Below are 26,427 nucleotides of genomic sequence, written 5' to 3' on the forward strand. Positions count from 1 at the left end.
CAGCTTTATGTAAAATCAGTTCATTTTGCTTCAAGATGGTGCAGTAACTTAGTAAGGACTCTGCGCGCCGCTGTTCACCAAGCAGGAGGTGCGGGAGCTCAGAACCACCGAGTTTACAGCACAAAGAGAGGGCAGACTGATACCAGCCCTCCTCCGAGCTGCGCCAGACTCAGGCCTTTATTCGGCTAGATTCCCGGCTTCTCTTCCGCACACTGGGGGTCCGGGCGGACACAGCTGGGTCCTGAAGCCCATTCCGAGACTTCCCAGGGTCTGAGCAAGATCCGCAGGACAGCAATGGCGACTGGGCAGAGGGGCGCGGACTTTAGAGGATTCGTGCTGCTCTCCATCCTCCTGGGGACCGGGTGGGAAGCCCGGGCAGGACAGATTCTCTACTCCGTGTCTGAAGAGACAGACAAAGGGTCTTTTGTGGGAAATATCACCAAGGATCTGGGACTGGAGCCTCGGGAGCTGGCGGAGCGCGGAGTCCGCATCATCTCCAAAGGTAAGACCCAGCTTTTCTCTCTCAACCCGAGAAGCGGCAGCTTGGTTACAGCGGGCAGGATAGACCGGGAGGAGCTGTGTGCCCAGAGCCCGCGGTGCCTCATCAGCTTTAACATCTTGGTAGAAGACAAAATGAATCTTTACCCTATAGAGGTGGAAATAATGGATGTTAATGACAATGCTCCCAGATTTTTAACGGAAGAAATAAACGTAAAAATAATGGAAAATGCAGCTCCTGGGATGCGGTTTCCACTAACTGAGGCTACAGATTCAGACGTGGGCACGAACTCCCTCCAGAAATACCAGCTCAGCCCCAATCGCCACTTCTCCTTGGTTGTGCAAAATGGAGATGATGGGACTAAATACCCGGAACTGGTGCTGGAGAAGGTTCTTGATCGGGAAGAAGAGGGGGTTCACCATCTGGTCCTCACAGCCTATGATGGTGGCAATCCACCCCGAACTGGCACCGCCAGCATCCGCGTGACAGTGGTGGATGTGAATGATCACACACCAGTCTTCTCTCTGCCCCGGTATCAAGCGACGGTCCCTGAGAATGTGCCAGTAGGCACAAGACTTCTCACAGTAAATGCTGTCGACTTGGATGAGGGAATCAACGGGGAAGTGACATATTCTTTCCGGAAAATAACTCGAGAACTTCTACAGATATTCCAACTGGACTCCCTTACAGGAGAACTGTCTACTTTAAAAGGTCTGGATTATGAAGAATCCAGCTTCTATGAACTGGAAGTTCAGGCTCAAGATGGGGCTGGTAGTCTGACCAAGGCAAAAGTACTGATCACAATTTTGGACGTGAATGACAACGCCCCAGGAGTGACTGTCACATCTGTGAGCAGTCCGGTCCCTGAAGATACACCCCCTGGGACAGTGGTGGCGCTTTTCTACCTCCAAGACAAAGATTCAGGAAAAAATGGTGAGGTGACCTGCTCTTTTCCAGAAAACCTGCCTTTTAAGTTAGAACGATCAATTGATAATTATTACAGGTTGGTCACGGCACAAAACCTGGACCGGGAAAGGATGTCAATGTACAACATCACACTGAAAGCCACGGATGGTGGGATTCCTCCTCTGTCCACAGAAACTCACATATCCATTCATGTGTCAGACACCAATGACAACCCACCCACCTTCTCAGATTCCTCTTACTCCATCTACATCCCCGAGAACAATCCGAGGGGCTCCTCCATCTTCTCAGTGACTGCTCAAGACCCTGACAGCGACAAGAATGCCCAAGTCACTTATGCTTTAGCTGAGGACACCATCCAGGGGGTACCAGTGTCTTCCTATATCTCCATCAACTCGGACACCGGTGTCCTATATGCACTCGGATCCTTCGACTATGAGCAGTTTCGGAATCTACAACTAAGAGTGACTGCACGTGACAGTGGGGACCCACCTCTCAGCAGCAATGTGTCGTTGAACCTCTTTGTGCTGGACAAGAATGACAACGCCCCTGAGATCCTGTACCCTACCCTCCCCACTGATGGTTCCACGGGAGTGGAGCTGGCTCCCCGCTCTGCAGAGCCTGGATACCTGGTGACCAAGGTGGTGGCTGTGGACAAAGACTCGGGCCCAAATGCTTGGCTGTCCTACCGCCTGCTCAAAGCCAGTGAGCCAGGCCTTTTCTCGGTAGGGCTCCACACAGGTGAGGTGCGCACAGCGAGGGCCCTTCTGGACAGAGATGCGCTTAAACAGAGCCTTGTGGTGGCTGTGCAGGACCACGGCCAGCCCCCTCTCTCAGCCACTGTGACACTCACTGTGGCTGTGGCCAACAGCATTCCTGATGTTCTGGCAGACCTAGGCAGCATCAGGACCCCCAGCGAACCTGACGATTCAGACATCACTCTCTACCTGGTGGTAGCGGTGGCCACTGTCTCCTGTGTTTTCCTTGTCTTTGTCACTGTGCTCTTGGCTCTCAGACTGTGGCGCTGGCACAAGTCACACGTGCTACAGGCTGCAGGTGGTGGGCTGGAAGATGTGCCCGCTTCGCACTTTGTAGGTTTGGATGGGGTTCAGGCTTTCCTACAAACATATTCCCATGAGGTCTCACTCACGGCAGACTCTCGGAAGAGCCACATTATCTTCCCTCAGCCCAACTACGTCGATACACTGATCAGCCAAGACAGCTGTGAGAAAAGTGATTCTTTGTTAACATCCATAGACTTTCAAGAATGTAAGGGTGAAACCCCAAGTGCGCAGGTGAGTTCACGTCTTTACTTTTTCTGTGTGCCTGTGTGTGCAGTGTTCTCACGATGCCAGGTGTCGTCTTTGACAGCTTTCCACCTTGTCTGTTGAGGGAGGGCCTCTTATTTAAAGCCAGAGCTGGCCGATTTGACTAATGTGGCTAGTCGGCTTTCTCTGAGATCCCTGTCTCCATCTCTTGTGCTCTGGGATCACAGGAGGACCACTACGCCCACCTGGTACTTACATGGGTTCTTGGAAGACAAACTGTGATTCTCACGCTTTCGGGCAGGGCTAGCAGTTTATCCATGAGCCATCTCCAAAGGCTCATCTTCCTGTATCTTTGTTTCTACAAGAATTATATTTTGATGGAATATCTCTATCATTTCGCAAAAACAAGAACTTCAAAAATGTAGGTTTAAGGCCATTAAAATGTTGCAAGAAAGTTTACCATTTTATTTCAGTGATTGTACTTTGGCAAGATGTGGTATCTTTTAATTAAACCCTGTGGACAAGAATGTGAATAAGTAGGCCAACACATTTTTGTGCTGTCTACCGACTTTCCACTTCATTTTCTTAACTCAAATGTCATCTAAGTGAAAATGAATTGTTGAGTCTTTCTCTTTGGCTACTTTCCAAGGATTCTTCTTAGAACTCAAATCTGTAAAGAAGTGTTAATGGTCTCTTCAAGCTGAAGCATTTCTCTGCTTTGTTTCTATCTCCATGTAATTCAACTTAGTGGCCTTAGCATGATTGCTTGCTCAGCTATGTAAAGCATACTCATCTACTAACATTGGGTTGCTTGTAGAATATTAGATAGATGCTTCAAGGATGAAATGTGTCCAGCTGGGCAGATACCTTACTCGGTAAAATGCTTCCTGCACAAGCATGAATACCTGAGTTTAAGTCTCAATACTCATGTGAAAAATGCAGTTACGGAGATGCATTTTTAACCCAGTGCTGGGAAAGCCAAGACAGGCGGCTCTCTGGGATTAGTCTGGTTAGCCTAACCTAACTGGTGCAGCCTGAGTCCCAGTGAGAGAAACAGGGTGGATGACTCCTGAGGAACAATACCTGATACGTTCCTCCGGCCTCCATACACAGTTCACACAAAAGAATGAAATGTGTCAAGCATCACTAAAATCTGTATAAACATAGACATGGTGTCTAATACCACACTAAAGTTAATTGGTCAAAATAGATTAAGTATGTCACATGAGAGGATGGTGCGGGTAGGTGTGGTGGTTTCCCTTGATTGCAACACTCAGGGGACAGAAGCAAGATCTCTAGGCCAGCCTCTTCTTCTATTACAACCCAAGTATCCTTCCAAGTGTTGTAACTCTATTGAAAAATGGTCAACTGGATGTCTTCACACACAACTCCAACTTATTCTTTTGGTAGTACTCTAGCTGAAGTGTCTGTGAAGACAGTGGGAAAGCTGGTTCTACAAAATAACCACCTCAAATTGTCAAACCCAAAATCAAATTCACTTTCATTTATCCATTCTTCTGAGGGACAAAAGATTAGAAATAAGTAAGTTTGGGGATAGACTATTTCCATATTCTTTCACAGAGTGTTTTCTGTACTACACTTATCTGTAAGAGGAATTATGACAAGGTAATAATGACTACTGGGGCCCTCTGAATGCTAACTAAAAAGTTTTTCTGTATTTTTTGGTAGCATGAGAGAATATTTCACTCCTGTTGTGTCCCCATGTGTAATCATTTAGGAAAAGAACAATATTGCACTTTGTGAAGAAAGACACACTGGTGCAATAGTTTCCAGATATAATGGGAAGAAATTGCCCAAATCAACACATTAGATTCTCAAATACATTTCTACGCAAAGAGGAGAAGTCATCACTAAACTCAGGCGGCTATTGAAAGCAAGTTTCCCAGGAAGGTTTCCCTCCAATTCTGAAGTTATCTTCAAATGTAAAGCGAGTGCATAAGAAGGGACCTGTATGGAGTTCTACAGACTTCAGTCCTTTGTATCACAAGGTAAACTAGTGTTCCCTTGGTGGTTGGAATATTGTCTTTGTAGTTTACAATGAGAATAACTGGGATGGGAGATGGGTGGCTTTACAGATCAGCCTGTACCATTTCTTTACCTGAGATAGTGGAAGTGAAAATCACATACTACCATAAGGCAATTAATTGCTCAAAGTGTTTTGCAAAGTGAAATGAGTTGGAGGATGAGTATGAGTTGCACCTTTGAAAAATCACATTTAATCCCAGCATTTGGGAGGCAGAAGCAGGTGGATCTCTGTAATTTAAGGCCAGCCTGGAGGACATACCTCCAGGACAGACACACTATCTCAAAAGTACCTATCTCAAAAGAAGAAAAAGGAATATGGGGAATGAAGAAAAGGAGAAGAAGAAGGAGAAGGAGGAAGAAGGGGGAGGAGGAAGAGGAGGAGGAGGAGGACAGAAGAGGAAGAAGAAGAAGAAGAGGAGGAGGAGGAGGAGGAGGAGGAGGAGGAGGAGAAGAAGAAGAAGAAGAAGAAGAAGAAGAAGGGAAATGACACTCTTAGAAAATGAAGTAACGACGTATATCAGATTATATGTGCCTTTAAAAGGAGATAAAGCACTAGGGATAAAAAAGAAGAAGGAAAATTATCCCACCTTATTGCTGCTCAGTAAACGTGCAATGTTATTGCTCCCTGGGATTATTTAGGCCAAGACTGTGTTACAGTCATGTTTGGCTCACTAGTGGAGTATAAAAGATTAAAGCACGCTTATGTCAACAGATATTATGACTTTAGAGACAAAAATCCTGGAAATTTGTGCTAAAAAGCGTTTCCGAAAATAGATTTTGAATGTTACTAAATATATGGAAACTACTGATTAAAAACTTCAAACAGAGGCTGCAGTTTCCTACTGTGGACTTTGGGTGTCGCTGTTGGCCAGACTGGAGAGCCTGAAGCGCCACTTCCCGCGCAGCCGCAGAGCGCTTTCCGAGGCGCCCTTTCTCCGCCTTATCCTTTACACCGCTTCTTCCAAGCAAAAGAAGAATCGTTTTGTGGACCAGAACTGGCATCAAAGTCCATTTGGAGCCCGGAATATCCGCAGCACGGAGGAGCTTCCTCGTAACCCGGCGTCTCCAGGCTGGTGAGCTAGCAAAGGGAAACCAGAAGGATGCGGGAGGGCGCTGCCGGGAGGCGCCGGGTGCGCAGGCGGACAATGCTCCTTCCCTTCCTGCTGTCTTTGTTCTGCCCTGCGCTCTCTGAGCAGATCCGCTACAAGATCCCCGAGGAAATGCCCACCGGCTCGGTAGTGGGGAATCTCGCCAAGGACCTGGGCTTCAGTGTGCAGGAGCTACCGACGCAAAAGCTGCGTATCAGTTCTGAGAAGCCTTACTTCAGTGTGAGCGCAACCAGCGGGGAGTTGCTGGTGAGCAGCAGGCTGGACAGGGAGCAGATTTGCGGGAAGAAGCCGGTGTGCGTTCTGGAATTTGAGGCTGTTGCTGAACATCCATTGAATTTTTATTATGTGAGTGTGGAGCTTGAGGATATTAATGATCACATACCAAAATTCACGCACACATCCTTTGAATTGCAAATAAGTGAGTCCACAAAACCAGGGACACGATTTATCTTAGGATCTGCCCACGATGCAGATATTGGAACCAATTCTCTGCAGAATTACCAGCTGAGTCCCAATGATCATTTTTCACTGGTGAATAAAGAGAAGTCAGACGGTAGTAAATACCCTGAAATGGTACTGGAGACACCTCTAGACCGGGAGAAGCAGAAATCCTATCACTTGACCTTGACTGCTTTGGACTTTGGGCATCCACCCCTCAACAGCACTGCACAGATACAAGTCCTAGTGACTGATGCCAATGATAACCCTCCAGTGTTCAGCCAAGATATATACAGGGTGAGCCTACCAGAAAGCGTGCACCCAGGAACCACGGTGCTTAGGGTGGCTGCCACAGACCAGGATGAGGGTGTCAATTCCGAGATTACCTTCTCTTTTAGCGAAACTGGCCAGATCACCCAATTTAACCTGGATTCTAATACCGGGGAAATTACCACTCTGGATACATTAGACTTTGAAGAAGTCAAAGAATATTCCCTTGTTTTGGAAGCAAGGGATGGTGGGGGCATGATTGCACAATGTACAGTGGAGATAGAAGTCTTGGATGAAAACGACCATGTCCCTGAAGTGTTATTCCAATCTTTACCGGATCTCGTAATGGAGGACGTCGAACCAGGAACACACGTCGCTCTGTTTAAAACCCGAGACAAAGATTCTGGACGCAATGGAGAAGTTATCTGCAAATTAGAAGGCGGTGCTCCGTTTAAAATACTCACTTCTTCAAGAAACGCGTATAAATTAGTGACGGACGGGGTTCTAGACCGCGAGCAGAACCCAGAATACAACATTACTATCAGAGCCACCGACAAGGGTGACCCGCCCCTCTCTTCCAGCTCTAGTGTCATCTTGCGTATTGGCGATGTGAACGATAACGCTCCAGTTTTCACGAAGGTTTCATACGTGGTCCAAGTTTCGGAAAACAACCCGCCTGGAGCCTCCATCGCTCAAGTCAGCGCCTCTGACCCGGATTTAGGGCCCAACGGCCACGTCTCCTACTCCATCATAGCCAGCGACCTGGAACCTAAATCGCTGTGGTCCTACGTGACCGTGAACGCGCAGAGCGGAGTGGTGTTCGCTCAGCGCGCCTTCGACCACGAGCAGCTGCGCTCCTTCCAGCTGACCCTGCAGGCGCGCGACCAGGGCTCGCCCGCGCTCAGCGCCAACGTGAGCATGCGCGTGCTGGTGGGCGACCGCAACGACAACGCGCCGCGCGTGCTGTACCCCGCGCTCGAGCTCGACGGTTCTGCGCTCTTCGACATGGTACCGCGCGCTGCCGAACCCGGATACCTGGTCACTAAGGTGGTGGCAGTGGACGCTGACTCGGGACACAACGCCTGGCTGTCGTACCACGTGCTGCAGGCCAGCGATCCCGGGCTCTTCAGCCTGGGGCTGCGCACTGGCGAGGTGCGCACAGCGCGTGCCTTGGGCGACAGGGACGCGGCGCGGCAGCGCCTTCTGGTCGCTGTGCGCGATGGTGGACAGCCACCGCTCTCGGCTACAGCCACGCTGCACCTGATCTTCGCTGACAGCCTGCAGGAGGTCCTGCCAGACCTCAGAGATGACCCTCTACCCCCTGACCCTCAAGCCGAGCTGCAGTTCTACTTGGTGGTGGCCTTGGCCTTGATTTCTGTGCTTTTCCTCCTGGCTGTGATTCTAGCTATCGCACTTCGACTGCGACACTCCTCCAGCAGCAAGGCTTGGGGCTGCTTTCAGTCAGAAGTTGTGGTTCCCCCCAACTACAGTGATGGTACTTTGTCATATTCCTACAACCTGTGTGCTGCACCTACGGGGAAGGCAGAATTTAACTCCCTGACATGTAATGATCAGTTGAATTCAGGACAAGATATACTTTTTGGAGATACAGCGGGGGCCTTGTTTCCACTTTGTAATTCCAGTGAGTCAACCTCCCATCAGGTGAGTTTCCTGCGAGCATAATGTACTCTTTTCTACTCAGTTCTCTGTATTCTCAGGAAATACATACTTTCCAGATAGAGCCAGTTCTTAAGGCAATGGCAGTGAAGAGTTAGTGGTGTGGTTTAATGTTAGAGCTCCTGCCTAGTCTACCGACTCAGTCCCTAAGACCACCATGAAAAGTTTTAGTGGGTTAAAATGTGCTCATGGAGGCTAGAGACTCAGCAGTTAAGAGCACTGGCTGCTCTTCCAGAGGACCCGGGTTTAATTCCCATCACTCACATAGCAGCCGATAGTTGTCTATAACTACAGTCCCAAAAGATCTGACTCCCTCTTCTGGCCTCTGAGGGTACCAGGCACACACAGTGCACAGACACACATGCAGACAAAACCAATACACATTAAATACATAAATAATCTTGAATAGTGACCACATAATTCTTCAAATAATAAAGTATGAGCACTTCTGTGCCTTATAAGTATAATGTACCAACCTCAGGTGTTCAGTAGGTGGTCTTAACTACAATGTGAAAATCTACTGACTCTCCTTAGAATTTAATGAGCTTTCTCCATGAATTTTCTTCCTGTTGCTTAATACAAGATGAATGCTTGTTGTAGCTTGGATATACCGTAAGTGTAAAAACAGTCATTGAGCTGGGTGTGATGGTTCACAATTTTAATCCCAGCACTAGGGAGGCAGAGCAGGTGGATCTCTGAGTTTGAGGCCAGCCTAGTCTACAGAGTGAATTCCAAGACAGGCAGGGATACACAGAGAAACCCTGTCTAGAAAAACCAAAACCAAAACAAACAAAAAAAATTTAATTGGAAGTTTCTTGTCCCAACTGTATGTTGTAACTGGAGGTGGAGCCTTTCTGTCCCGATTGCTTGGTCCCAAATAAACACACAGAAGCTTATATTAATTATAAATGTTTGGCTGATGGCTCAGGCTTACTACTAGTTAGCTCTTACATTTAAATTAACCCAGATTTCTTATCTATGCTTTGCCTCGTGGTCCGTGACTTGGTACCTCATTTCCTATATGTCTTGCTTCCTCAGCAGCTGGCTGGCATCTCTCTTGACTCTGCCCTTTCTTCTCCCTATATCTCAGTTTGGCTTTCCCACCCTGCACTTCTCTGCCTGGCTATAGGTCAAAACAGTTTTATTTATCAACCAATGAGAGCAACGCATATTCACATCATACAGAATCCCACAGCAGCCTATTCCCAAATAACCACTCTGAGGCTTATATTAATTGTAAATGCTTGGTCAATAGCTGAGGCTTTTTACTAACTAGCTCTTACTTTTTAAATTAACCCATATTCCTTATTTACTGTCTGCCATGTGGTGGTACCCTTATTAGCGTGACATGTTCATCTCCTGCTCCCTCCCAGCATTCTCAGTGTGACTGTCCCGCCTATACTTCCTGCCTGGCTACCAGTCAAACAGCTCTTTACTAACCAATGAGAGTAATAAATATTCACAGTGTACAGAAGGATTATTCCACAGCAGAAAGGTCATTTAGGCTCAGCATATAAGAACACTGGCTGCTCTTTCAGAGGACCTGGGTTCAAATCACAGAACCCACATGGTGGCTCACAACTGTCTGTAACACCAATTACATGGAGATATGATGCCCTCTTCTGGTCTCCAAGGGTACCAGAAATGAAAGTGGTACACAGACATACATGCAAACAAAATACCATACTCAAAAAAAAAAAAAAGTCACTAAAATAATCCTTAAGGAAAAAAACAAAAATGGATATTTTCTACTGATTTAGCTGCTACAGTTTCTATAAGCTGTTGCTTTGTTTATTGTGATTAATTTCTTTCCTACCAAAGACTCCCAAAATAAGATCTCTTAAGCTTAGCTTTATGTACATGGTCTCTTGTAATTTTGTGCAATATATTATGCGTGGTCAGTTACTTAACAGAAGGCTCAATATTCATCAGAAGATCAAAAGGTTTGATAATACATGTGTATAATGCCAGCATTTGGGAAATAGAGGCAAAGCAAGCCCGGGTTATATGAGACCCTTTCTAAACAAACAACCAAAAACCCAGAAGGTCAAAAGCAGACTGTCATTGCTTGAAGCATAGGTTTTTGAGAGTTTCTTTGTACTGATGCTCATTCAGTGGGCTCCCCTATTGAAGAAGAGATGAACAATGCTTTCCCTGTTCTTCCCTGACAGGCTCCAACATATAATTTTAAAACTGACTAGTATTGTCTGTGTGTACATGATGTGGGAGTAGATATGCTTTGTAGATTTCATTCCTTCCTTCCACCTTCTAATTGGCTTCCAAGGATAGAACACATGTCACAAAGCTTGGGAGGCAAGTGCTTCTGTCTGCTGAGCCATCTGGATGGACCCTCACAGAAAATTCACTGTCTTTTCATTGTGCTCCTAAACCAAGATATGTCTTCTACAAATTAGATACCTCTAGGAGAGGAATAGTCTTGAAGTTGACAAACTTGCCAATCTGATGTGTATATAAAAATAACAATGTATTCAAAAGGTCATACATAGTACATGGCGCCACTCTTGCTGGGCAGTCCATAGCCCCTGCTTCAGTTACCGACCACTTCAACCTATTGATGGAAAGGGTTTTGGTGGTGGCGTTTACTGTTTGGCTTCTTGTGATAATTATATGTTCTTCACTTTTTGTTGTTCTTTGAATGAAAGTTATAGTATTGGATCTAACCGTGTGTGTGTGTGTGTGTGTGTGTGTGTGTGTGTGTGTGTGTGTGTGTGTTTCTCCCTGAAACAGTCATCTGATTTAAAATGTAAATATTGCCAGGCTTGGTGGTACACACTTTTAATCCCAGCACCAGGAGGTAGAGGTAGGTGGAGCTCTGTCTGGTCTACAGAGTGAGCTCCAGGACAGCCAGAGCTACATAGTTAGACCCTGTCTCAAAAAAACTACCCCCCCCAAAAAAGGGAGGGATAGAGTTTTACTTTTAATTGTTGTCTTTATCTGATCCTTTCAAGTATCTTTCAACTAGGAAGAAATCAGTGATTTAAATAAAATAACAAGTCAGGATAATCTCTGTTTTAAAAATTTTGAATTGTGGGGTTGGGGATTTAGCTCAGTGGTAGAGCACTTGCCTAGCAAGTGCAAGACCCTGGGTTCGGTCCTCAGCTCCGGGGGGGGGGGGGGGGGGATTGAATTGTAAAAGTGTTTGTCCTGTTAAAATTTCACAACGTTCATATGAAAATTTATCAGTGTGTAATTAAAATAGCATTTAGAAAGGAATGGTAAAAGCACCAACTCTGTGGAAATCTACTACGATGGTAGTTTAAACCAGATAAAAACAATCTCCAAATAATCATCTCTAATGTGTCTATTTTAGTCTAAAAACAGAGTTCTTAGTTAAGTCATATACATTGAAAAACATTCGCACAAAGCTAGAAAACAATGGAAAATAAAACTGCCCTGTTTCGCTTTTAGAAGTGAAGGACGACCAGTCATTCGATGTAATGCTAACCCACAGATCTAATAATTAATATAACCACACTTTATCGCACACACACTTGCACCTTCTTCTAAAATATGTATTTAGGAACAAATTTAAAGTAATGAAAAGCACCTAACTTGTAAGGCTTAAATAACTGCATTTAAGTGCAGTAACAATTTAGGACTCTAAGCGCCGCTGTTCACCTGCTGGGAGTGCGATGCACAGGAAAAGCCATCGAATTCTCAGCGCTGACAAAATCAGACTGGCAGATTCCGGAGTCCAACTGCGGGACTGCGGTGAAATTCCGTCCCTAGATTTGTGGCTCTCCAGCTTTCCGTAAGATGACTGTTTCCATCACCACAGCCAAAGGTAAACCAGCCTCCTATGCCCTGTGAAGACTGAGGGGGTTCTTTCGCGAATGAACAATGGCCGCTTCCAAGAATCAACACCCGCGCGGCGGGCTGGTCCTGTTGTGTACGCTCATGGGGACGCTGTGCCAGATCGGGCTAGGACAGATTCGCTACTCGGTGCCAGAAGAGACAGACAAAGGCACGGTCGTGGGTAACATCTCCAAGGACCTGGGGCTGGAGCCCCGCGAGCTGGCGGAGGGCGGGGTCCGCATCGTCTCCAGAGGTAGGTCGCAGCTTTTCTCGCTGAGCCCGCGAGGTGGCAGCTTGGTCACCGCGGGGAGGATAGACCGGGAGGAGCTGTGCGCTCAGAGCGCGCCCTGTCTTGTAAATATTAACATTCTAGTTGAGGACAAAGGAAAACTCTTTGGGGTAGAAATCGAAATAGTTGATATTAACGATAATAATCCAAAGTTCCATGTTGAAGATCTGGAAGTGAAAATCAATGAAATCGCTGCCCCTGGAGCACGATATCCACTTCCAAAGGCTGTTGACCCAGACGTGGGCGTGAACTCCCTCCAGAGTTACCAGCTCAGCCCCAACCAACACTTCTCTCTGGACATGCAAAGGGGAGACCACGGGGCTATAAACCCAGAGCTGGTGCTGGAGCGCACCCTGGACCGAGAGGAAGAGCCCACTCACCACCTGGTCCTCACCGCCTCCGATGGAGGCGACCCGCGCCGCTCCAGCACAGCGCTCATCCAGGTCACAGTGTTGGATACAAACGACAATGCCCCTGTTTTCGACCAACCGGTTTACCGCGTGAAAGTCCTTGAGAACGTGGCCCCGGGCACCCTGTTGCTCACGGTGAGAGCTAGCGACCCGGATGAGGGTGCCAATGGGAAAGTGACATATAAATTCCAGAAAATTAATGACAAACAGTCCTTGTTATTCCATCTTCATGAAAACACCGGAGAAATGACTGTAGCGAAAACTCTGGACTATGAAGAATGTTCACTGTATGAAATGGAGATTCAGGCTGAAGATGTGGGGGCGCTTCTGGGGAGGAGCAAAGTGATAATTATGGTAGAAGATGTAAATGACAATCGGCCGGAAGTGACCGTTACATCTCTGTTTAGCCCAGTATTGGAAAATTCTCTTCCTGGTACAGTGATTGCCTTCCTGAACGCGCATGACCGAGACTCTGGAAAGAACGGTCAAGTTGTCTGTTCCACACAGGAGAACTTGCCTTTTAAATTAGAAAAGTCAATAGACAACTATTACAGATTGGTGACATGGAAACATTTTGGACCGAGAAAAAGTCTCGATCTACAATATCACAGTGACAGCTTCAGATCTAGGAACTCCACCCCTGTCCACTGAAACGTGCATTGCCCTGAGTGTGGCGGACACCAATGACAACCCTCCTCGATTTCCTCACACCTCCTACACAGCCTACATCCCAGAGAACAACCTGAGAGGGGCTTCCATCTTCTCCTTGACTGCACATGACCCCGACAGCCAGGAAAATGCCCAGGTCACTTACTCTGTGTCTGAGGACACCATACAGGGAGTGCCTTTGTCCTCTTACATCTCCATCAACTCAGACACTGGCGTCCTGTATGCACTACAGTCTTTTGACTTTGAGAAGATCCAAGACTTGCAGTTATTGGTTATTGCCAGTGACAGTGGGAACCCTCCACTCAGCAGCAATGTGTCGCTAAGCCTGTTTGTGTTGGACCAGAACGACAATGCACCTGAGATTCTATACCCTGGCCTGCCCACAGATGGCTCCACTGGTGTGGAACTAGCGCCCCGCTCTGCAGAGCCTGGATACCTGGTGACGAAGGTGGTGGCGGTGGACAGAGACTCAGGACAGAACGCCTGGCTGTCCTACCGCCTGCTCAAGGCCAGTGAACCAGGGCTCTTCTCCGTAGGGCTTCACACGGGTGAGGTGCGTACAGCGAGGGTCCTGCTGGACAGAGATGCCCTCAAACAGAACCTGGTGATGGCTGTGCAGGACCACGGCCAGCCTCCTCTCTCTGCCACAGTGACTCTCACTGTGGCGGTGGCCAACAGCATCCCTGAAGTGTTGGCTGACTTGAGCAGCATTAGGACCCCTGGGGCCCCAGAGGAGTCTGATCTCACACTCCACCTGGTGGTGGCAGTGGCTGTGGTCTCCTGTGTCTTCCTTGTCTTTGTCATTGTCCTCCTGGCACTCAGACTGCGGCGCTGGCAGAAGTCTCGCCAGTTCCAGGGCTCCAGAGGTGGATTGGCCCCTGCACCTCCCTCACATTTTGTGGGCATCGACGGAGTACAAGCTTTTCTGCAAACCTATTCTCATGAAGTCTCCCTCACTTCAGGCTCCCGGACCAGCCACATTATCTTTCCTCAGCCCAACTATGCAGACATGCTCATTAACCAAGAAAGCAGTGAGAAAAATGATTCTTTATTAACATCCATAGATTTTCATGAGAGTAAGGATGAAGACGCTTGTGCTTTGGTAAGTTCGGTTCTCTGATTCTCAGAGGAATTTTGAGATATGCCAAAAGTTTTGTGTGCATTTAAATGATGGTAATGTAAAACCAAACACTTAAAAGTCATAGGTGTTGACGATTGTTTTCAAGGGGGTTGGACAAGGCCTGGGAATGTAAGTTAATTGTCAGAGTGCTTGCCTAACTTGCACAAATCCTGAGTTTGATCCCCAGCACCACATAAACTGAGCAGGGTAGCACATGCTTGTGATCCTAGCACATGGGGGTGGGGTAACGGCAGGAGGATCAGAAGTTCAAGATCATCCTCTGGTACTTTATTAAGTTCAAGGCTACCTTACGCTATGTGACACTCTGTCTCGAAACATCAAAAAAGGCCCATGCAAAAAGCTTAGACAAGGCCAGTGATACTTTAATCCCAGCACTCGGAAGGCAGACGCAGGCAGATCTCTGTGAGTTCGAGGCCAGCCTGGTCTACAAAGCGAGTTCCAGGACAGGCGCCAAAGCTACACAGAGAAACTCTGTCTCGAAGAAAAAAAACCTTAGACAAGACATTGTTCAACCTTTAAAACATCCCATCATTTTCATCACTCATTCGGTTAAGAACTAATTATCTACCACACACAATACGTTTTTCTACTTGTACACATGTATATTCTGTTAGCACTACAGAAAAGTAATTGAGATTTCCAAACCCTCAGTAATTACCTTAGTAATCATCAAATGTGTCACAATTATATTAGTCCACAAGTAGGTACTGCAAGGTTTCTCGACTTTAAACATCTTTTGAGGCCAGCTTCTCTAATCAGCATTCACCAGACTTTGCTACTGCTTACTATACTCCAGACCACAAGCACATTTTAAAATGGGGAACTTGGCAGGAGGTGAGACAGTGCATGAATGTTGAGTGTGTGTGTGCATATAGACCTTCTCCAGATCCATACCAATGGAAATACAGAATCTAAATCTTCAACTAGTAATTAGTCTTCCCTCCAAAAGAAAAGCAACAAAATCTAAACGTAAACTTTCAGCTGGGGGAGGGTGGTGGTGGTGGTGGTGCATGTCTTTTATCCCAGCACTCGGGAGGTAGAGGCAGGTGGATCTCAATGAGTTCGAAGCCAGGCTGATCAACAAAGCAAGTTCCAGGACAGCCAGGACTGTTACACAGAGAAACCTTGTCTCAAAAAAACAAAAAATAAGAAAGGAAGGGAGGGAGGGAGGGAGGGAGAGAGGGAGGGAGGGAGGGAAGAAGGAGAAAGGAAGAAAGAAAGAAAGAAAGAAAGAAAGAAAGAAAGAAAGAAGCTTTCATAAAATACTGCGGAATCCGTTTCAGTAGACTTACATGAGCATTTTAGACTGACCATCCATCTGAAATGGTAAGAGCTCAAGAATGACAAACAAATTCCAAATTAGTTAACCAATTCCAGGAAAAAAAATTGAATTATACACATTATCTGTATTCCTTCTTGTAGCATTTGAATAAAGCTATCTCCTAGTTTATCACCAGTCAAAAATGGAAGACAAGATAAACCTTTTGTGATTGTGGAGAAGGATATTTCCTGAGGTCTGGGCAATGTTCCATACTATGTTGCAAATACACTGGAGTAGAAATTAACTTCCTACTTTCTGTAACATCTGGGTGCACAGTCATTTGAGAAGACAACTATATCATTGGCACTTTGTCATTTTGTTAGGGGTTTGTTTGTCTCTTGCCTAGTATGTGTGGGGCACTGGTTTGATTTCCATCACTTCAAAAACTAAACTAATTAATTGAGTATGAAGTCCAATCAAATGTCATTGTATTCAGTAACTTTATGTAATGGGCGCACTATGAGCTCAATTTCTCCAGTTTCCAAACCCACTACATTGTAATAGTGTAGTGCATGGGTAAAGAAATAATGTAGTCTATTTGTATTGCAAATAGCTAAGCATTTCCCCTGTAAGTTTTTACAATGAATTAATGTAATTTAAAGAGGAGGACAGAAACTCCATAATTTGGAAATAAGAAAAGGAGGGATTCTCAAATGAGTATCTCCTAAAGAAGGAATAAAGAGAATGTTGACATTACCAAGAAGAAAGGACAGCTGAGGAACCACAAAAAATAATTTGCAACAATACTGATGTTTCCAAACATTATGAAACAGCGTTGATTCATTAGAAATATGAAAGAATTATAGAAGTAAAGAGGAGTAAAAGTTGTTTCAATAGAACATAGCCAGCAAAGAAATCAATTTGTGAAGTTAACAGTCAATAGGCTCCTGTGGTAAGACTAATGCCATACTAGTTATTAAGTTCTCACTCAAAAGGGTAACACTGTGCTTTAGGTAAAAGCACAGTGAATGCACAAAGAATGGACCAATATTATATAGATTTACATAAAAATAATGTGACATTTCCAACTATTTTGAAAGAATAAAAAGATATATGAAAGAGGTTTAAAATCTGTTGTTCAATATGTGAATATTAAAATATGACTTATTTAGTTAGGCACAATTGTTCTGTTATTAGTTGTGGGGGAAAAAAATCCAAACAGCAGAGGCTGCAGTTTCCTACTGTGGACTCTGGGCGCCGCTGTTGGCCAGACTGGAGAGCTTGGAGCGCCAGGACCTGCGCAGCCGCAGAGCGCTTTCCGAGGCGCCCTTTCTCCGCCTTATCTTTTACACCGCTTCTTCCAAGCAAAAGACGAATCGTTTTGTGGACCAGAACTGGCATCAAAGTCCATTTGGAGCCCGGAATATCCGCAGCACGGAGGAGCTTCCTCGTAACCCGGCGTCTCCAGGCTGGTGAGCTAGCAAAGGGAAACCAGAAGGATGCGGGAGGGCGCTGCCGGGAGGCGCTGGGTGCGCAGGCGGACAATGCTCCTTCCCTTCCTGCTGTCTTTGTTCTGCCCCGCGCTCTTTGAGCAGATCCGCTACAAGATCCCCGAGGAAATGCCCACCGGCTCGGTAGTGGGGAATCTCGCCAAGGACCTGGGCTTCAGTGTGCAGGAGCTACCGACGCGAAAGCTGCGTATCAGTTCCAAGAAGCCATACTTCAGTGTGAGCGCAACCAGCGGGGAGTTGCTGGTGAGCAGCAGGCTGGACAGGGAGCAGATTTGCGGGAAGAAGCCAGTGTGCATTCTGGAATTTGAGGCTGTTGCTGAAAGTCCGTTGAACTTTTATCACGTGAGCGTGGAGCTTGAGGACATTAATGACCACATGCCAAAATTCATGCACACTTCCTCGGAGCTGCAAATAAGTGAGTCTGCACAACCAGGCACCCGATACCTACTAGAGGTGGCAGAAGATGCAGATATTGCCTTAAACTCGCTACAGAATTATAAACTCTCTCTTAGCCCTAGTTTCTCACTAGTGAATAAAGAAAAACAAGATGGTCGTAAATACCCGGAATTGGTGTTGGAGAAAACTTTAGACCGCGAGCAACAAAATTACTACCGATTAGTCCTGACTGCCTTAGACGGCGGGAATCCTCCCCTAAGTGGCACCACTGAGCTTCGGATCCAAGTGACTGATGCAAACGATAATCCTCCGGTGTTCAACCAGGAAGTGTACAGAGTCCACCTTCCGGAAAACGTGCCACCAGGCACAACTGTGCTACAGGTGACAGCTACCGACAAGGATGAGGGCGTGAATTCCGAGATTTCTTATTCCTTCTACAGAGATGGGCAAGTGTTTAGTCTCAATTCAAAGAGTGGGGAAATTACAACACAGAGGCTACTGGATTTTGAAGAAATCAAAGAATATTCTATAGTAGTGGAAGCGCGGGATGGTGGAGGCCTGGTCGCACAATGTACGGTTGAAATTAACATACAAGATGAAAATGACAACAGCCCAGAAGTTACAGTTGATTCTCTACTAGAGACGATTCTAGAAAACGCAGCTCCAGGAACACTAATTGCTTTGATCAGAATACACGACGGAGATTCTGGGGAAAACGGGGAGGTTAACTGTCGACTAGACGATGATGTGCCCTTTAAAATAATCCCTTCTTCCAAAAACTCATATAAACTAGTAACAGATAGACCCTTAGACCGAGAGCTGAACCCAGAGTACAATGTCACCATCACCGCCACTGACAGAGGCAAGCCACCCCTCTCTTCCAGCATAAAAGTCACCTTACACATTGGTGACGTCAATGACAACAGTCCGCTTTTCCACCAGGCCTCCTACTTGGTGTTTGTAGCCGAGAACAACCCACCTGGAGCCTCCATCGCTCAAGTCAGCGCCTCTGACCCGGACTTGGGGTCCAACGGTCACATCTCCTACTCCATCATAGCCAGCGACCTGGAACCTAAATCGCTGTGGTCCTACGTGACCGTGAACGCGCAGAGCGGAGTGGTGTTCGCTCAGCGCGCCTTCGACCACGAGCAGCTGCGCTCCTTCCAGCTGACCCTGCAGGCGCGCGACCAGGGCTCGCCCGCGCTCAGCGCCAACGTGAGCATGCGCGTGCTGGTGGGCGACCGCAATGACAACGCGCCGCGCGTGCTGTACCCCGCGCTCGAGCCCGACGGCTCTGCGCTCTTCGACATGGTACCGCGCGCTGCCGAACCCGGATACCTGGTCACTAAGGTGGTGGCAGTGGACGCTGACTCAGGACACAACGCCTGGCTGTCGTACCACGTGCTGCAGGCCAGCGATCCCGGGCTCTTCAGCCTGGGGCTGCGCACTGGCGAGGTGCGCACAGCGCGTGCCTTGGGCGACAGGGACGCGGCGCGGCAGCGCCTTCTGGTCGCTGTGAGCGATGGTGGACAGCCACCGCTCTCGGCCACTGCCACGCTGCTGCTAGTGTTCGCTGACAGCCTGCAGGAGGCCCTGCCAGACCTCAGTGACCACCCACTACCCCCTGACCCTCAAGCCGAGCTGCAGTTCTACTTGGTGGTGGCCTTGGCCTTGATTTCTGTACTTTTCCTCCTGGCTGTGATTCTAGCCATCGCACTTCGACTGCGACACTCCTCCAGCCCCTCTGTCTGGGGCTGCTTTCAATCTGGAGTTTGTTCTGAGTCTAGACCTGTGGTTCCCCCCAACTACAGCGATGGTACTTTGCCGTATTCCTATAATCTGTACGGTGCACATGGCGGAAAGACAGAGTATAATTTCCTAAAATGTAGTGACCCATTGAGTTCAGGACAAGGCCTTCTTTGCCCCGAGTCATCTGGGGCCTTGTTTCCACTTTGTGATTCCAGTGAGCCGACTTCCCACCCGGAACCTCTAACACCGGTAAGTTCCATTCAAACCTTTGATTCTCTCTTCTTGAACTACACAGCTATCTATATTTACATAGCAACATAGCACGTTTTCTGGTCTTGTGAATCCGCTTCAAAAAAAATTTACAATGGCTCAGAAAGTTCTATTTCCTTTCATCGGTGAAGTGAGGTGAATTGTGCTATAAAATAAGTTCCAGAAAGAAATTCAAAAGCTTACATGTTCACAGTGCAGTGAACTATCCACATAGTACTGAGAGGGTGTGCTGTTAGCATCGCAAGAGCATAAGTGACCATTTTTTCAAAGTGATTGAAATTGACCAGTTGATTTTCACTTTTTTTGAGACCGAGTCTTGCTAGGTAACTAACTGATGACCCTGATTCGTGACTCACAATGTATCCAGGCTGGCCTAGAAATTATTACACTGGGTGGCAGAGGCCAGCCTAGAACCGGAGATTCTCCTGCCTCAGTCTCCTGGAGGCTGGATTACAAGTCTGAGCCACCATTCTTTCTAATTTTATTATACATAGACAAGCATTAAATTTAGAGTATAATTTGCCAGGTGATGGCGGCACAAGCCTTTAATCCCTGCATTCAGGAGGCAGAGGCAGGTGGACCTTTTCGAGGCCAGCTTGGTCTATAGAGGGAGTCCTGGAATGCCAGAGCTCTGTTACACAGAGAAACTCTGTCTCAAAAAAAACAAAGCAAACAACAACAAAAAAATTACTTCATCCTTTAAGTATGAAGCTACTCATTGGTATCTCCCTTCACTGATTTCACTAATGGTTCACTTTGTGTTTATTCCTTGTGTCTAGCTTCTTAGACTCACCTAACAGTCATGGCTTTCTGACTCCCCTAAAAAAGACACAAAAACTACTGTGTGTGTTTGTGGAATGAGAGAGACTTGCTGAATTCTTCAGACTCATCTCACTGAGTTCTGTGAGTTTGGGGGGGAAGTGTGACATCCTATAGAAAAGGAAAGATTAGGGGCTGGGATACAGTGGTGGAGCACTACATAGGGGATGCTCTAGGCCCTCGGTTTGAGGCCCACAATAGAAGGGGAAGATGAGAGAAAGAAAAGAATTGAAGACACTAACACTCCCATTTCTTTTGTTCTGGTTCTCTTTATATATATAAAATTTTTATTTTATATGCATGAGTGTTTTTTCTACGTGTACATCTGGACATCATTTGTATGCCTGGTACCCTTAGAGGCCAGAAAATGGAAAGTATTGGATCCCTGAAACTGGAGTTACAGACTGATGTGAGCCACCATGTGGGTGCTGGGAATTGAACCTAGGTCCTCTGGGAGAGCAGCCAGTGCTCTTAACTGCTGAGCCATCTCTCTAGTCCCTTCCTCTGATTCTTTTTGTTTTGTTTTAGTTTGGTTTGGAGTGTTTGTTTTTCAAGACAAGGTTTCTCTGTGTAGTCTTGGCTGTTCTGGAACTCACTCTGCGCCCTGAGTGCTGGGATTAAAGGTGTGCACTACCACCGCCTGGCTACCTTCCTCTGATTCTTGACGTATAATCTTTAAGAAGGGAAGGGCAAGGGAAAAACACTGCATTCATCTTACAGTTTGAAACCACAAAGGTTTTCCCACTGTCCTTGTAGTGCGTTCTGAGTTATTGCTGCTTAAAGGCAAAAGCTACTTTTAGGTATGAATACACAACTGCCATTTCATACTTACTATGTCTTTGCTTGGTTCTTCTGGCAGTCGTAATTTAATAAATGACATCCTTAAAAACATATTTTTTCTTCACATAACACCACTTACCATTTACTTTTTAGTAGTAAATATTCATTCTGTATTTTGTGTTCTTTTTCCTAAATTATTACTTAAGTTTAAATGGCCTTTAGAATAAGAAATGTATGACCACTTTAAAATAGAATAATCTAGGCAAGTGCTTTTCTACTGGGCCACTTGTCAGCCCTTGAAACTGTATGAGGGTTGGGGATATAGCTCAGCTCAGTGGTAGAACACTTACCTAGCATGCTGAGGTTCTAGGTTCCATCCCCAGCACCACACACACACACACACACACACATGATGAAGGATTGAAATTGAAACTTGCTTTTTTTCCAAATGTTAATTTTTATTTTCCCAATACCTGTACATGCATCATGTATTCACATCAAAAGCTAAATCCTTTGTGAACTAGTGGAAAAGTTTAAATGATTACATGAATGTAAAATTTAAAACCTCAATCCTGTATGGCCCTAGTGACAGTACACCTTTTGTCCCAACACTTGGGAGGCAGAAGCAGGCAGATCTCTGTGAGTTTGAGGCCAGCCTGGTCTACAGAGTGAGTTCCAGGACAGCCAAGTGCTACACAGTGAGACCTAGTCTTTAAACACACACACACACACACACACACACACACACACACACACACACACCTTTGTCTTGTTAAGATTTTAACATTAATGGGCTGGAGAGGTGGCTCAGAGGTTAAGAGCACCACCTGCTCTTCCAGAGGTCCTGAGTTCAATTCCCAGCAACCACATGGTGGCTCACAACCATCTGTAATGAGATCTGGTGCCCTCTTCTGGCCTGCAGGCATACATGCTGTATACATAATAAATAAATAAATCTTTTTTTTAAAAGATTTTAACATTAATATAATAGGTAAGGGAAGAAAATGTATAAATATTGTCCAAGTAAAATTATTTATATAACACAAAAGTTTTTTTAAAAACTTAATTTTATCATCAAAATGAATAAATATTATGTCTTCAAAATGGATAATCCATCCATATACTCATGCAGTGTAATTATGAGCCATGCTTAGTGGTGAATGTCTTTAATGCCAGCACACTGGAGGCAGAGACAGGAGGATCTCTGTGAATTTGAGGTCAATCTAGTCTGTACAGCGGTTCCAGGACAGCCAGGGCTACATAATGAGGTCCTTCCATAAAAAAATTGAACCAATATAATTATGAAATGAACATGTGTGTCATACAAGTATGAAGGAAATATGAATGTTGTATAAATTTCACATCAAAATTACCTCTAAAAGTTGTAAAGACATATGCAAAACAAAACACCATAAAAATAAAATTATAACAATTTATAGAGTGTGTACAAACCAAAACTTTAAGTGAATTAGGTTTATGTTAAGCCAAAACTGTTTGGGGAGTTAATACAGAAATATCATCCCACTTCATTTACAACCCAGATATCCACAAATGGTCATTGCTTTTGAAGTATAAATGCAAGAGAATGCTTAGAAAATCTTAAATCACAATTACAAGCGAGTACTATTTTCTTTATCAATCATTGATAATCAAATATTTCATGGGGCCACACGAGTAGAACCAAGTACTCCGGAGGCTGAGGCAGGAGGATTGCTTGATAAAGATCAGCCTAAGCGACTCCATTTCTGTAATACACTTTCTCGAAAAGAACAAAAGGAGGGAATAAGGAAAGAAGGGGTGGAGGAAGAAAAAATAAAGAAAGAAGAAAACGAAGAAAGATGGGGAAGAGGGCAAGGGAGTGGGGAGGAAAGAGAGGGGTTGAGAAAGGAACAGAGGGAAGGAAGAGATGTAATGTTTCAGATGATGTAGTAACGATTTAGGACTCTGAGCGCCGCTGTTCACCAACTGAAAGAAAATCTCCGCGCTCCATCCGGATTTTCATGTCAGCAACTACACAAAGCCCTGCGTATCCTACAAACTGGCTCCCGGACTATAGCAACAATCAACCTTTTAACTTGGAGCGCTCTGACTTTCTCCTGAGGAATGAGTATCACCAGACAGTTGTAGGAAGAAAAGAAGAGCCTAGGCAGTAAGTGGGCACAAAGGGAATTCTGAGCAAATTCCGTAGCCAAAGCAACAATGGCTGCCGGGACCAGACGCCCGCCCTGCAGAAGACTCACCCTCCTGTGCGCGCTGCTGGGGATGCTGGCGGAGGCCAGCGCCAGGCAGATCCGCTATTCAGTGCCGGAAGAGACAGAAAAGGGCTATATGGTGGGAAACATCTCTAAGGACCTGGGACTGGAGCCCCGTGAGCTCGCGGAGCCCGGAGTCCGCATCATCTCCAAAGGTAAGACCCAGCTTTTCTCTCTGAGCCCGCGAAGCGGCAGCTTGGTCACCACAGGCAGGATAGACCGGGAGGAGCTGTGCGCTCAGATTGCACTCTGTCTCCTAAGCTTTAAAGTCCTAGTTGAAGACAGAGTGAAACTTTATGGGGTGGAGGTAGAGGTGCTTGATATCAACGACAATGCGCCGAAATTTGAGGCGGAAAATTTGGTAGTAAAAATCAGCGAAATCGCTGCTCCCGGAGCACGGTATCCACTCCCAGAAGCTGTTGATCCAGATGTGGGCGTGAACTCCCTCCAGAGTTACCAGCTCAGCCCCAACCAACACTTCTCTCTCCACCTGCAAACCGGAGATGATGGAACTATAAACCCAGAGCTGGTGCTGGAGCGCACCCTGGACCGAGAGGAAGAGCCCACTCACCACCTGGTCCTCACCGCCTCCGATGGAGGCGACCCGCGCCGCTCCAGCACAGCGCTCATCCAGGTCACAGTGTTGGATACAAACGACAATGCCCCTGTTTTCGACCAACCGGTTTACCGCGTGAAAGTCCTTGAGAACGTGGCCCCGGGCACCCTGCTGCTCACAGTGAGAGCTAGCGACCCGGATGAGGGTGCCAATGGAAAGGTGACATATAAATTCCGGAAAATTAATGACAAACAGTCCGTTATGTTATTCCATCTTCATGAAAACACCGGAGAAATGACTGTAGCGAAAACTCTGGACTATGAAGAATGTTCACTGTATGAAATGGAGATTCAGGCTGAAGATGGTGGGGGATTGAAAGGGCGGACCAAGGTGGTAATTATGGTAGAAGATGTAAATGACAATCGGCCGGAAGTGACCATTACATCTCTGTTTAGCCCGGTGAGGGAAGATGCTCCCCCAGGGACGGTAATCGTTCTTTTCAATGCTCATGACCAAGACTCAGGGAAGAATGGTCAAGTTGTCTGTTCCATCCCGGAGACCCCCTCTTTTAAATTAGAAAACTCGGTAGATGATTACTATAGATTGTCGACAGCCCAGACTCTCGATCGAGAAAAAGCTTCCGAGTACAACATCACAGTGACAGCAACAGACAGAGGAACCCCGTCCATGTCCACAGAGATCCACATCACCCTGTATGTAGCTGACATCAATGACAATCCACCTGCCTTCTCTCAAACCTCCTACTCTGTCTACCTCCCTGAAAACAACCCCCGAGGTACCTCCATCTTCTCTGTTACCGCCCACGACCCCGATGACAACGAGAACGCTAAGATTACTTACGCTTTGGTGGAAAGCACCATCCAGGGAGCACCACTCTCCTCCTATGTCTCCATTAACTCGGACACTGGTGTGCTCTATGCTCTGCAATCCTTTGACTATGAGCAGTTTCGAAATCTGCAAATGCAGGTGACGGCACGTGACGGCGGCCATCCACCACTCAGCAGCAATGTGTCCCTGACTGTGTTTCTATTGGATCAGAACGACAATGCCCCCAAGATCCTGTACCCCTCCCTCCCAACGGATGGCTCCACCGGGGTGGAGCTGGCTCCCCGCTCAGCAGAGGCCGGATATCTAGTGACCAAGGTGGTGGCGGTGGACAAAGACTCTGGACAGAATGCTTGGTTGTCTTACCGTCTGATCAAGGCCAGTGAGCCAGGACTTTTCACAGTGGGGCTCCGCTCAGGCGAAGTGCGCACAGCTCGGACCCTGCTAGACAGAGACGCACTCAAGCAAAGCCTCGTGGTAGCTGTTCAGGATCATGGTCAGCCCCCTCTCTCTGCTACCATCACTCTGACTGTGGCTGTGGCAGACAGCATCCCCGACATCCTGGCTGACTTGGGCAGTATCAACACTCCTGTGGACCCTGATTCTGATCTCACACTCTACCTGGTAGTGGCAGTTGCTGTGGTCTCTTGTGTCTTCCTAGTCTTTGTTCTTGTGCTGCTGGCCCTTAGGCTAAGGCGCTGGCACGCTTCACATCTGCAGCAGGCTACAACGGGTGGATTGGCCAGGGTGCCACCATCCCATATTGTGGGTGTGCAAGGGGTTCAAGCTTTCCTACAGACCTATTCTCAAGAGTTCTCCCTCACGCCTGACTCTGGGAAGAGCCACCTGATCTTCCCGCAGCCCAACTATGCAGACACGCTCATCAGCCAGGAGAGCTGCGGGAAAAGCGAGCCGTTGTGCAGTTCAGTTGAGTCCAAGTTTCCTATTGACGACTCTCCTCTGGTTCCTGTGAGTTTTGGTTTTCCCCCTTTATTGTTGATGATAATTACCTCTCAGCTCTCATGTTGCATCAGTTGATATTGAAGCATTTGTAACCACTCAAGTTTTCGCTGAGTCTAGTCTTTCAGTTTATTGGTTAGACATTGCTGATACGATTTCACGTTCTTATCACGAAACTCTTGTCACCGGGGGCAGTTCTTATCACCCTGCATGGAGGGGGCTGTTTGGATAGAGCTCCTTGGTTGGTCACAGTGCCTCTCTACTATCTATCTCTTCAGCTGGAGTTCTCTTCCTGACATTAACTGGTCGTTATTCCTAATACCCCTCACCGTAGCTCCTGCTCCTAACACGGTGTCTAGTGAGACACTTTTGTAAGGGTGAACTAATAAGGGCCCCTTTCTTAGAGAAGCAGCTGAAAACCCACCGTACACACACACACACACACACACACACACACACACACACATTTCT

The 26,427-nt window shown here is 46.6% G+C and overlaps 1 protein-coding gene across 13 annotated transcripts in view; it reads left to right on the forward strand.

The window, feature by feature from the left end:
- LOC118594666 (protocadherin gamma-C4) overlaps window positions 1-26,427 on the forward strand; it is a 182,586-nt gene that overhangs the window by 48,558 nt on the left and 107,601 nt on the right. Inside the window, exons 1-2 of one of the 13 annotated variants that reach the window (XM_036204745.1) lie at window positions 11,908-13,052; window positions 24,505-25,965. The exons of 7 other annotated variants lie outside the window; for them this stretch is intronic. In XM_036204745.1, the coding sequence (XP_036060638.1) occupies window positions 12,093-13,052; window positions 24,505-25,965 (2,421 nt within the window). In that variant the 5' untranslated portion in view covers window positions 11,908-12,092. Of the gene's footprint in view, window positions 1-132; window positions 2,719-5,694; window positions 8,217-11,907; window positions 13,053-17,142; window positions 19,723-24,123; window positions 25,966-26,427 lie in introns of those variants that run through there. 5 more of the 13 variants (XM_036204740.1, XM_036204743.1, XM_036204756.1 and 2 more) reach the window with 5 other exon arrangements.

This window comes from Onychomys torridus, chromosome 13 (genome assembly GCF_903995425.1).
Source record: "Onychomys torridus chromosome 13, mOncTor1.1, whole genome shotgun sequence".
Taxonomy (NCBI): Eukaryota; Metazoa; Chordata; class Mammalia; order Rodentia; family Cricetidae; genus Onychomys; species Onychomys torridus.